This window comes from Acipenser ruthenus, chromosome 4 (assembly GCF_902713425.1).
Source record: "Acipenser ruthenus chromosome 4, fAciRut3.2 maternal haplotype, whole genome shotgun sequence".
NCBI classification, from domain to species: Eukaryota; Metazoa; Chordata; class Actinopteri; order Acipenseriformes; family Acipenseridae; genus Acipenser; species Acipenser ruthenus.
This window is the reverse complement of record NC_081192.1, coordinates 6,697,630-6,709,999: the sequence shown is the minus strand read 5'-3', so window position 1 is coordinate 6,709,999 and position 12,370 is coordinate 6,697,630. Positions and strand designations below refer to the sequence as shown.

At 37.2% G+C, this 12,370-nt stretch overlaps 1 protein-coding gene across 1 annotated transcript in view; it reads left to right on the top strand.

Annotated features, from left to right (window-relative positions):
* Positions 1-12,370, top strand: part of LOC117400636 (cyclic AMP-responsive element-binding protein 5-like) — a 141,497-nt gene that overhangs the window by 33,094 nt on the left and 96,033 nt on the right. Inside the window, exon 5 of the mRNA XM_034000858.3 lies at positions 4,764-4,921. Coding sequence (XP_033856749.1) covers positions 4,764-4,921 — 158 coding nt within the window. The remainder of the gene's footprint in view (positions 1-4,763; positions 4,922-12,370) is intronic.

Sequence of the window (12,370 nt, the reverse complement as noted above, 5' to 3'; positions counted from 1 at the left end):
CAGCAGACTTGCAAGCACTGACTTGTAATTGCTAGGTTGTAGAGCAAGGCCTGGCCAAACATAACAGTCTGGTCAACAACACAGGCTACATTTAGTTTGACTAGACACACTTCTAGATAACCTGTTGTTGCAGGTGTAAGGGGCTAGGCCTCCCATAGTCTAAATCTATATCTGGATCTGTTAGTCTTACTCTGATCGAAGGGACCCCATACTAGAAAACATGACCCTGAATCCAACAGATTCAAAAGTCCTTAAGGGTGAGACAAACCAACAAACAAATGTTACTATCAGCTTTAACTGTCTTTGTATACATTATTAAAGCAGGTTATTTTAAAATCGTACCACTAGTTAGTAAGATATCTGGTACACTTCCTGTCCATTTGCTATTACTGTGCTGAAGGGAGCAATCACACCTATTAAAAATTAATTGAAAAAGAAAAATTTTTGCTGTAATTTCTGGTGCATTTTACCTGTCCTGACACTGTAACTGGCCATAGTATTAGACAGTTTGTGTACTACAGTACAGGAGGAGTTGTTTTTTTTGTTGTTTTTTTTTTTATAACGAATATTGGCATTTTTGTTCCCGAAATGATTTACAATACCCACAAGTCAAATTAATATTGTAACATACGGTGGAAAGTGAAGGAATTGGACGCACACAAGTTGCAGGTACTTGAATCCACGGTTTATTCCCGGTCCCTGTTAGCCTGGGCCACACCAAAAACAACCAAGAGTCTTGCACTCTCACAGCAGCACATTCACACAGCAGTCTTGCACTCTCACAGCAGCACATTCACACAGCAGTCTTGCACTCTCACAGCAGCACATTCACACAGCAGTCTTGCACTCTCACAGCAGCACATTCACACAGCAGTCTTGCACTCTCACAGCAGCACATTCACACAGCAGTCTTGCACTCTCACAGCAGCACATTCACACAGCAGTCTTGCACTCTCACAGCAGCACATTCACACAGCAGTCTTGCACTCTCACAGCAGCACATTCACACAGCAGTCTTGCACTCTCACAGCAGCACATTCACACAGCAGTCTTGCACTCTCACAGCAGCACATTCACACAGCAGTCTTGCACTCTCACAGCAGCACATTCACACAGCAGTCTTGCACTCTCACAGCAGCACATTCACACAGCAGTCTTGCACTCTCACAGCAGCACATTCACACAGCAGTCTTGCACTCTCACAGCAGCACATTCACACAGCAGTCTTGCACTCTCACAGCAGCACATTCACACAGCAGTCTTGCACTCTCACAGCAGCACATTCACACAGCAGTCTTGCTCTCTCACAGTAGCACATTCACACAGCAGTTTGTCTTACTCTTTAGCACAGCGCATTTTTTTTCCTAGAGCAGCCCTCTTTGGAGTCAATCTTATCAAGAAAAGCTTTTAATTTTTCTTTGTCATTTAGCCATCCACGCAATGTAGATTTTGCTACATTTAAGTCTTTTGAAACTGCTGCTTGAGTTTCACCTTTTCTTACTGTCCACCGCATCAAGTTTCATTTTAACATAAAGATTTTCGTTTTTTGCCATCTGCCATGCTTCATACTGTATATCTGGAACGTTCACCCAACGTTTGCGAGTCACATTGCATTATGGGGGAAATGGAAGCCACGACCTTACCGTTTTATGACCGATTCCACACTATAACAGGTTGCGTTATAATGGGGTAGCACTGTACTTTTTTCAGATAGCTAAATCAAAATATATGACTTGGAACACTTTCCAATATATATCAGAAAACTGGGTTTTTGAAGATCTTTGAAATTATTATTACCGCATTTTCTAAAAAAATACAATTTGGCTGCACTGACTGCTTACATTTCCAGCACTACCAGACATCAGAATGCCGAATGAATATACTGCAGTGTTAACTGTAATGTGTTATTGCTCAATGTCTTCAGTTACAGAACTTGGTCATACTAACTCACATTATTCATTATGTTTATTCATGCCTCAGCTGATGGACTCACCCTGGTCTGTATGTATCTGTTTTCTACAGAACAAAATACAGACATATATGCTTTATTTTGCTCTTATCTGCCCCCTATTTTACTGCATTTAATCCTGTACCTCAGAATATTGTAATCTCCCAAGTGTTTAATCTGTAGTATTTTGTACTTAATCATATCCTGATGTAACTATCACTACTTAATCATATCCTGATGTAACTTTCACTATTATCTGCTGTATTATTGAATTGTGGTTTGTCACACTTGAGAATTATTGTATTTCTTGTTCTTATTGTATGACTTATATTGTAACACTTGAATGTATTTGTATTTGCTTGCGATTGTAAGTCGCCCTGGATAAGGGCGTCTGCTAAGAAATAAATAATAATAATAATAATAACATAGGAACCAAAAGTACATGATGGCCAAATAGAAAAAAAAAACTATTTTTTTTTACCTACAAAGCAGTTTTACCTACAAACATGCTGCCTTACGGTCTTAATACTGAATAATTACTGTACTTACAGTACTTATTAATTAAAGCCACAAACATTTAACATATATATGTTTGTATATATAAATAAACAACTGGAAAATAGGGTCAAAACTGGAAAAGATAAGTAGCCATTTGTTCAGTTTTCATGGCTCCATATAGAGGGCAAGAGGGACAGTTGTAATGATTAGCATGAAACGTAAAGTCTCAAACAAGGCTTAAGCAGAGGCTGGGTTTGTTTTGCTTGTGCTACTTTTCTGTCTGTGCTATGGGTCTCTATTGCAGTTGTTTTAAAACCAAGTCAGATCTACTTACCTTCTAGACAGGCAGGTAAAAGAAGTCTGCCTGCAGGGTACTTAATCCACGTAAATGACTGAGTCAGTCACCAAGACACCTGTGGTAACCACTTAGCCTTGTGGATTTCTACATTTAAACTGGGTTGTGTCAACAAACTTGAAAACGCTTCTCTCCTGGTCTTGTAGGAATTTATTCTATCCTATACTTAAAGCTTCTGTTTTTCTGGTTTTATTAATTGTATTTTTTGGTGCTTATTTTGAGCTATTTTCAAGTTTTATGTTTTTGATATACTGTATGAAATTAGTGTTTTCGGGTTACTTTTTTTGTCAAAATATGTATAGTAGTAACTCGACAGTACTTGCACACTTAAGTTGTACCTTCTTCCACAATGAAATTCCTATGGTCACAGGATTTCTGGGGTTTTTGTGTGTAGGCATTTTTTAACATTTCACCACAATTCTGTTTTAAATCTTCTGTATCTTAACTGTAATACAGCTTTAAATCCTGCTAACAAGCCTCCATTACTGATTTGTAATCCTGTTTTAAATCTCGCAAGCGGAGTCTCCAATAGAAATGTAGGAATGTGCTGTCACTCAGTAGCTGGGGCGGGTTTAAAGTAGTTTTATTAGTTGGAACCGAAAATCAGAAGCCCTACCTATACTCTATATTGTATTTGGAAACTGCACCAAGGTGAAGGTAGAGCCAGAGATGGGTAACTTATACAACCTGGACTGCACTTGCAGAGAGCCCAGGTGGATGGTTAACATCATTAGACCTGTAAGGAATGTTACTGCTGAAGTCTTTGAGGCCTTGACTGGGGCTATCAACGTTTTGTATGATTATTTACTGTTGAGTGCTGCTGGTGGACAGGAAATATCAGGGGCCTGCTGTTCATAACCCTTTTATCTCACCTAATGCTCATGACTAAACAATACCAGGGCCTGGAGCCTGATATCTTACAGAACTCAAGAGTTTGGAGCTTGTGGGAACCCCCTAGAGTGAAAAGGATCAAATGAAGTAAACTACAGCTCTAAAGGCACATACCGAATAAGAGGCCCTTCACTGAAAACCTCTTTTAACTTTTAATACCAGCTATTTTTATTCATGAATAGTATTTAAAAAAAAGTTAATTCATTGAGCATGCTTGTGGTAAATACAGTTGTCTTGGTTCCTTCATGGCCCATTTGAAATTATTTAAATAGAATACATGATATGTATTTACAAGGCTTAAGGAATTGAATGGTAAAAATCTTCAACTATCAAATTAATGTATTCTTTCAATGTAATTATTAAGTTGAACATATAAGTTAAATAAATAAATAAATAATACAAGATAAATGCAAACCATGTGATTACTATCACGCATTCACAATCATCATTTCAAAGCGGAAAGATTAATTATAGTCAGTGTGTAGTTTGGATAGATAGAAGTTAGGCAAGGTGAGTTTTAGACATGACTGTACCAGTGTTTCAGTATTATTACAAGTATCCAGTTGAGAGACCCCTCCAATTGACACTAACAGAACTGTAAGTCCTTACTGAGGCTAAAATTGAGAGGGGACACAGAGGAACAGCAGTGTGCCATTGTACAATAGCTGCTTGATTGACTTACCGTGGGTAGCATTTCACAAATACTTTTCACATTCAGTGCTGCCACTCCTCAGATATTGATGGTGGAACAGAAAACACATACAGGGAGTATACAAATACATTAGAAACACATGTGCTGTATGGTCACCATGAGTAACCATGACAGGACTGATGCAATGTAATGAGTCTTCAACTGTTTTGAAGTGCTATTTCACCATTCATCAATGATGACATCCTTTAATTACTTCAGGGAAGATGGGTGGAAATATGCAGTCTGAACGGCCTGTGTGAGCCTTTGTTAGAAAAGAATATACTGACTTTCCTAAACCTTTTTTAAGGATCTTTTGTGATGGGCACATTTGTATTCACTGAACTGTGTCCTTCATGTTCTTGGTTTTTCTGCTTTTCTAGAACATTTCGATGCATGGCTCAGCAGGACCATCGTCACACCAGCCCCCCCACACAAGGATGACAAACCACGACACCAGCATTGTGATTCAGCAAGCCATGCCGTCCCCACAGTCCAGTTCGGTCATCACACAAGCACCTTCGACAAACAGACAGATCGGGTAAGAGGCGTCAGCCCTGGTTTACTAAGATTTCAAGGTTTAAAGAGAGTTGCCAGGAGGATCCTCCTGAAGTGATAGTGTCTTGCACTGGGCAGTCCGAAGGGTGATAGGTTGCTTTTACTTTGTGATGTCACCAGGTTGCAGGTGCACCAAGATGTAGTTGACAGGTTGCAAGTGCAGCCCCACATCTAGATTACTGCGATATGCATTTCCCTGAACTGTTAGAGTCAAATCAGGATGTTTTTTTCAGTCGATGGTCATTTATTTCTACAGCACAAAGCATGTGAAGAATAGTATTGACCCTCATACAGGTGTTAACATTTATGTTTACCTATAATATGTCTCTAATTCTTTTTTATCATCCCAATTGAGTCTGCCATTCAGCTGTTTAAAATCAACCACTGACTTTCTAAAAGTGTGTTTCTTGCTTGATATGAATGTGTGCAATGCACCTGCATTTCTTCCTAAGATTTGATGCCACTTGGTGGCATAGGAGCATAGGAGAACTACCTACTAGTACGTGTAAAGTTCTCACTGCAAAAGACTGCTTTTTTGTTTTTTACCAGAAAGGCCTGGAATGTCTCCCCAGGGTAGTTTTATTTTCTTTATAACAAGGCTTTTACAAAAATCACAATGGTGACCTCTTACTTTTCGGCAGGTTCATAAACTTTATTTAAACAGGAAGCTGTTATAACCAAAGCCTTTCTTACAAGTCAGTCCTGGCAGTGCATTCTTTGTTCAGTTCTTCTTACAGGCTGGGCACCTTTTTTATTCTATATGTTTGCCTCGCTTCACATGTCTTAGAATGACCTTCAAGCAAGAGGGGAGGATCAGTGTCTGTGTAATAAATAGCCTGTCAGTCTGGAAAAGAGATAACCTTGTAACACTTCTTGGCTGGGCCTGTCAAAGAAACAGAATCATTGGGAGAAATCTCCTTTAAGATTTAAAAACTGAAATAAACTGCCACAGGATTACAGCCTCATTAATAGAATTTGGTTAATGGGGGAATGTTGTGGAGCTCAACTCCAGGCAGCAGAACCAGCGTGTGTTATCTTTTGTTACTGGAAGACAGCACTGACATGTACCAGCAAGGGCTCACTTACTGATACTGGGAGCAGGATCCTGCCCTTGGCACTCTTTATCTACCACACACTTTTACAGCCGGTAATTATGAGAAGAGTTCAAGTCTTTTTTTTATTTTCTTTTTAAGTATTGGTTAAAGTTGTTTCGAGACAGTGAATTATACAGTTGTAGATCTAGTGTCAGTGTGACTGCCTCAGCCTTGCACTCAGAATATGACCTTGATAATTCTGATGAATTTCCTTGTGCTTTTTATCTTCTCTTTTAATTTTGGGAGATGTTAAGCCTCCTCTTATACTCATTTCAGTCTGGATGCTGCTGCTCATGTCTTGTTTTAAAAGAAAATGGGAGTCAAATGGCATAAAGGGCTAAGGGCTTGCAGTAAGTCAGTGTCTAATTTGAAAATCAAAACCAGGATCTCCGATTATCCCAGGCCTCAGCTTTAACTAGGCAACGCTGCCTTTTAAAGTGTGAATGAAATACTATACAAACTTACAATCCCACTTTCAAACTGTGACCAGGTCAATAGGCCCAAACAGTAAATAAATGATTACTTCTCCTATTTGAGCATAAAGTACAATGATGTGGACTAATAGTAAGCTGGGGGTATTGTGATCTTGAGTTAGATCAAAGTACTGTGAACCATTAAATCCTGAGTTCAAAACACAGCTCAGCTACCTGCTCCCTGTGTGTCTCTACCATGAAAAGCAGTGAATACATGCTGGGGTAAAAAAAAGAAAAAATGTGTTATTCATAATACCATCCAGAATCAGAGTCAGTAATCATCACTTCTTATTACTTAGTAAAGTCCATAACAAGTATTTTCAGAAAAATGTAATAAATTACTGGTGGCAGGCTCAGTGCTTTGGAGCTGAAGGATATTAACTTAGTCCTCCTGGATATTAGACATCCTGCCAGCACCGTAGAGAATCAGATGGATTATGCAGCTACAATTGAAACACATTTTTAATTCTGAATTCTAAATTCAAATTGTGTTACTGTTCCTGGAATTGTACTGTATTGGCCCAGTCAGGTTCTTCCCCGCTGTCATAGGCCTGCTAGATTAGCCCTGCTAGGTACTGCACAGGGCCTAATTTCTTTAATTGCAGTTCAATACATGGTTAAGCCGGCTTTACGGGTGTCAATTATATTAGTTTTTTGTGATCATTAGTATTATTCTGAAGGCTGTCAGGTCAGACTAATGTCAGGTGCATATGGCAGTATTCTGTGAGGGTATGCATTAGTTTGGGTTTGGATTTTGTTTTAAGAAAAACCTTCAAAATGTCTATAAAAAATATGAGCACAATTAAAATATATGTTCACCAGGTGGTGCTAAATGCTGAGTAACATTCCCATTGAAGTTAAAGATAAGATATAACGCTTTAACAAAATGACATGTTTACCAAATATTTCGACAAATTAGGTAATAAAATCACTGAGAATTAAACAAAATGTTTTCTTTGACAGGAAATGCTAGAAAGAGCAATATGTATTGTGTATGTTTTTAATTATGTTTTTCATCATAAAAAAACAACCACCAAAAAAAACTTAACTGGGATGTTTGGCTTGCATATTAATGGTGAATGGGTTTGTTTTGAATGCTTTAAGCACTCTGCTGTGTGCTCTTCTAGATTTATTTTCCTGTCAAAACTGCCGTTGTTGCTGTCTATTAACTTGGCTGATGTTTTTCAGACCCTTGTTAGTAAATCAAGGTTAGCCAGACCATGACACAATACTCTTACCATATGCAATGATATTAATGTTTCCACTGCTTTAAAGCGAGCTGCCAGTTAGCTAAGGGACAGCTCATTTCACATGGCAACTATTCTTGTTTTGAAATCCACATTGAATGTGTACACATTTTTGGTAGTAAAAAGAAAAACACCTTTTTAAAAGTTATTTCCCCCACATACAGTATGCAGTAGGGTAATGAAACACATTTCTTTTTCTTAATTAAGCATCCCTGTGAAGTTTGTAAATCTGCCTCCTTTGTCGAAGATAATATTTCATAAACCATTTCAGGTGGCAATTTCATATTTCAGTTTTATGGAAACTCCTCTGGAGAAAATGTAACGCCTCTGTTCAGTTTGACCTGTTCCCTAAGACGGCTGGTGCCTCAGATCAAAAGCTCATATTTTAGAACCCATTTGAGGTAGAGATTTTATACTTCTAGGGTTATGTTATGTTGTGTAATCTCTTACTTGGCAGTTTAGGTGGGCACAGGGGAGGTCTCATTAGACTGCTCTATAGGAAGTGAACCTACAGTGGTACTAAAACATTGACCCAAATCAAAGTGAAGATAAAGAGGAAACATCTATAATAAAAGGATAACGTTCTTTTAAGCTTTAAGAATTTTTATAGCTTAATTTAATAGCTTAATTTAAAATATATATATTTATATATATATATATATAAAACTTGTTTTTTTTAAATACAATTTTGTATCAAAAGAGTCTCTTCATCTTAATGTTGAATTTGAATGGTATGGAAGCATCTACTATGTTTATTATTTTTGACTCCTGGCATAATTCTGTAAATTTAATGGTGGCTGCCATAAAATCATTTATCTTCAGCAGCATTTTTTAAACAATTTCACACACTATCCTGGAGAAACAGATAACAGTTATTGATGTTTGCAGCTAAGCAACAGTATATCTTATATAAACTGTTCCCACTCTGGAAGAATAATACTGCCTGAAAATTTAAAAACTTCACTTTTGACTCCAACCAGTATTCTTTCAGAGCTAACTACCACCTCTTGTGGTTACATTCAAAAACTGAATAAAGGACCAAATTCATGCAGTTAGATGACTTGCTTAACAGTGCAGTGTTTCCTCGATTTAAAAGGAAAGGTGGTTTTGATTTAGTTATGCAGGAAATCTGCAGTTGTGTAATTCAACATCTAGTGCAATGATTATCAAAGGGATGTGTGGGATGCAAGTAATACATACACATGCCAGAAAAGGGAAATTAAATTGTTAAAATCAACAAGCTGCCTCTTCGGACCATCAGGAAATACCCGTGGACAGAGCAGAACAGTTATGGGGGAAGGCTACAAACCAGATTACTAAATAACTAATATGTGCTCCACAGGTACTTCCTGAACAAGGCCATCAATTCTGCATGTATTGTCTTCTTTACACCAAAATGAACACTAACAGTATATTAGAGACATGTAATACAGATGCCTAGCATTACTTCCATTAGGTACTATATCCTTCTACTAAGCACAAGCTTTTCTCATGCATGTTCTTGTCACACGTAAGAAATTTATAAAGGACCAGAGCCAGCATACTTGGAGCAGGGGGCTTTCTGGTGTCTTTGGGCTGTGGCAGTATTCATAAACACGGCAAGTCTAAAATACTATACCTGTGCAACGTTAATGGAGTACAGTTGTTTAACCAACAAGCCTCCAAAGGGTGGGTTATTCCTCAAGTGTGGAATAAACACCCCACTCCATGAATGCTCAGCGAGGATTTTGTTTAAATAACATGTATAATTGTTCCAACTTAAATTAAAGAGCTGAATTGTCCTTAAACCAAGCTCCTTATGAGCTTAGTAACAGGATGTAACAATGTGATTCGGCCAGTCGTACTATCCTTGTGTTATAATGAATGCAAGAGGGATTCCAATAGGAGACCCGGAAAACGTATTCAACCCTACAACTATAACTATAACTCTCAAAACTTGTGTAAATATATACGTGCCATTGCATGCCGTATATAGGAGTGCAGAACTTATATTATCTGATTTTATTTGCTGAACACTACTGCATGCTGTACATATCCACACATATTCACACACATGCACTTGAATATCCTCTCTAGACTCTTTCTTTTACTTTCTGCAGAGAGCTCCAATATGGCAATGACTGCTGAGTACAGTACTTACTTAAGGATGAATGATATTGTTTTAGCACCTTTTGAGGGAGCTGTTTATTTTGATCTAAAAACCTTTGTGTACATTGGCTCATGCCTACAGCTGTTATGCTGCAGGTCTGCAAATACAAAGTTAAAATTAGTCAGACTTCGACATCAGCCTCCAGCCCAGGCAACACAGCACCAGGGCGCTTTCCAAATCCAGTAGAGGTTTGTAATGCACCAGGAATCTCTTCCACGGACAAAACACTGATTACAGAGGCTACATGTCAACATTGTTCAGGGTGGCTCCTGGACAGGATCCAAGAGTGTGTAATGCACTGGCTTTTTCAAGCTTTTTTTTCTGGCTGCTTTTTACATGCTGTAACTCACCCTGTCAACTACTGTGTGCTGTTTCTGTGGACTGTCTAATACATCTTGAAGGTTTTTAAAAAGGCAGTGTACATATTTCATTCTGCAGGTTAGCTATTACGCTGATCCAATCTGATAACAGAATTTCTTCTTCTTCTTCTTCTTCTTCTTCTTCTTCTTCTTCTTCTTCTTCTTCTTCTTCTCTTCTTCACCAAGTTTAAGAAATCCACAAAAGAAACCTTAAACTGCAAAGACAATAATACACATAACCTGGCTATTATAATATATATCAACTTATTAATGTTAACAAAAATCCCTTGTTATGATTCAGGCTCTTGTCTGTTAGTACTTAGGGACTCTTCCAGCACAGTTTTGAACTTGACATCAAAGTGGTCACATGTATTTATTTTTTTTGGCTCAGGGCATTATTGTTTACTGACACTGGTTTTCCAGCGTAGTGATTAATCAGCTGCATTATTTATCTGTTTGACTATTGGCCTGTTTTCATCTTTTAAAACTGTCTGCTGTAGTACAGTAGTTCATGTTAGATTTCAAAATGCCATACTTTTCAATTTTTGTCAGTTTTTCGTGAAGTATATGCAAAACTACAAAGCGGTATGTAATTCGATATGTTAACGTAACATTATTCAGCAGGTTTCATTCGACTTTGACTCCAAATTAGTTAATTCTGTAAGGTGATGCAAAACTTTTGGCCATAGCTGTAGTATTGCACATTTCCAAAAAAATATTTTTCTTGAGTACATTGCACATACACCCCTGATCGTAAAACCAAATCAACAAAAAGAGGCATTTTGGGTAAAGAAAAGCCCCACAGCACAGTGGTTAACTGCCTAATTCAGTCTGAAGATTTATGACACCATCTAAAACCTGTTTGCCAGTTTATATAATCTATTATCCTGAATTTAACATCCCACAATACAAAGTTAAGAACAGGAACATTGCCCATAAATACAAATAATAATGTGTTACTGCAACTTGTGTATCATTTTCATGGCATGTTCTGACATCCAAAAAATAAAATGTTTTAAAGTATTGGCACGCCAGGCTGGCCAGTAATCCCATTGTTTGCTGTTTGTCTTTTTTTTTTTCTTGATGATATATATATATATATATATTTTTTTTTTAGTAAATTCAATACGATGCACTGTATGAAGATCACAAGACACTTTCATTGTTGTACTGTTTACTGAACAGATTTGTGGAGGGAATCAATTAAAAGTGGCTTTCTGAAGCGTGTTTATTTTAAGTCTCTAGCATGACTTGTTTCTGTGAAATCTGAAGAACATAAGTCTAGTTCATTGCATAGCCCCACAGTTAGGCTCTCGAGGGAAGCACACTGACAGAAACCAGTATTAAGCTCATGCATTTAATTTTTCTTTTTTTAATCTACTCTTTGGAGATTTAAATTTCATGGCTATCGTTCTCATATAAAGCAAAGGGGTGTCCAAATGATTGTAATGCTTTGTGCCTTGGAATTATAAACATATGTTCCTGAGGTTTGTCAGAGTTAAGTAAGTTAGACATAGTTAGACAAACAAGTCAGACAGAGCATGATGAGTATACTGTACCACAGCCCTTTTGGTGTAAAAATGTTCTCTTAGCTAAAAACATGAATACGAGTAAACAAAAAAAAATAATAAAATAAAATAAAACCCAATGCGTTACTTGTTGTTTTTGTTCATCTTAAAATGCATTGACTTTAGTGAAAACTCTAAAAAAGTCTAGAAAAGACTTTTTAGAAAAGTCTAAAATACGTTATGTGCAGCGCATTATAGGATTTGTCCTATTACTGGTTTCTATGTACAGTATACAGCTGTGGCCAACAGTTTTGCAGCACCTAGAATTTTAGGATTGAGACATAATTCAAACATATCTATCTATCTATCTATCTAAATATATATATATATATATATGTGAACATTATTTAGATTTTTTTTTTAACATCATGGAATCAAAGACACTACAAAATGATATTGCAAAACCGGTAGTATTTCTTGTTAGGTTTCGAAATGTCGCATTTTTTATTTTTTTGTTAAGTATATGGAAAACTACAATGCACTATGTAATTCAATATGCTAAAATAACATTATTCAACAGGTTTCATTCAACTTTATGAAGC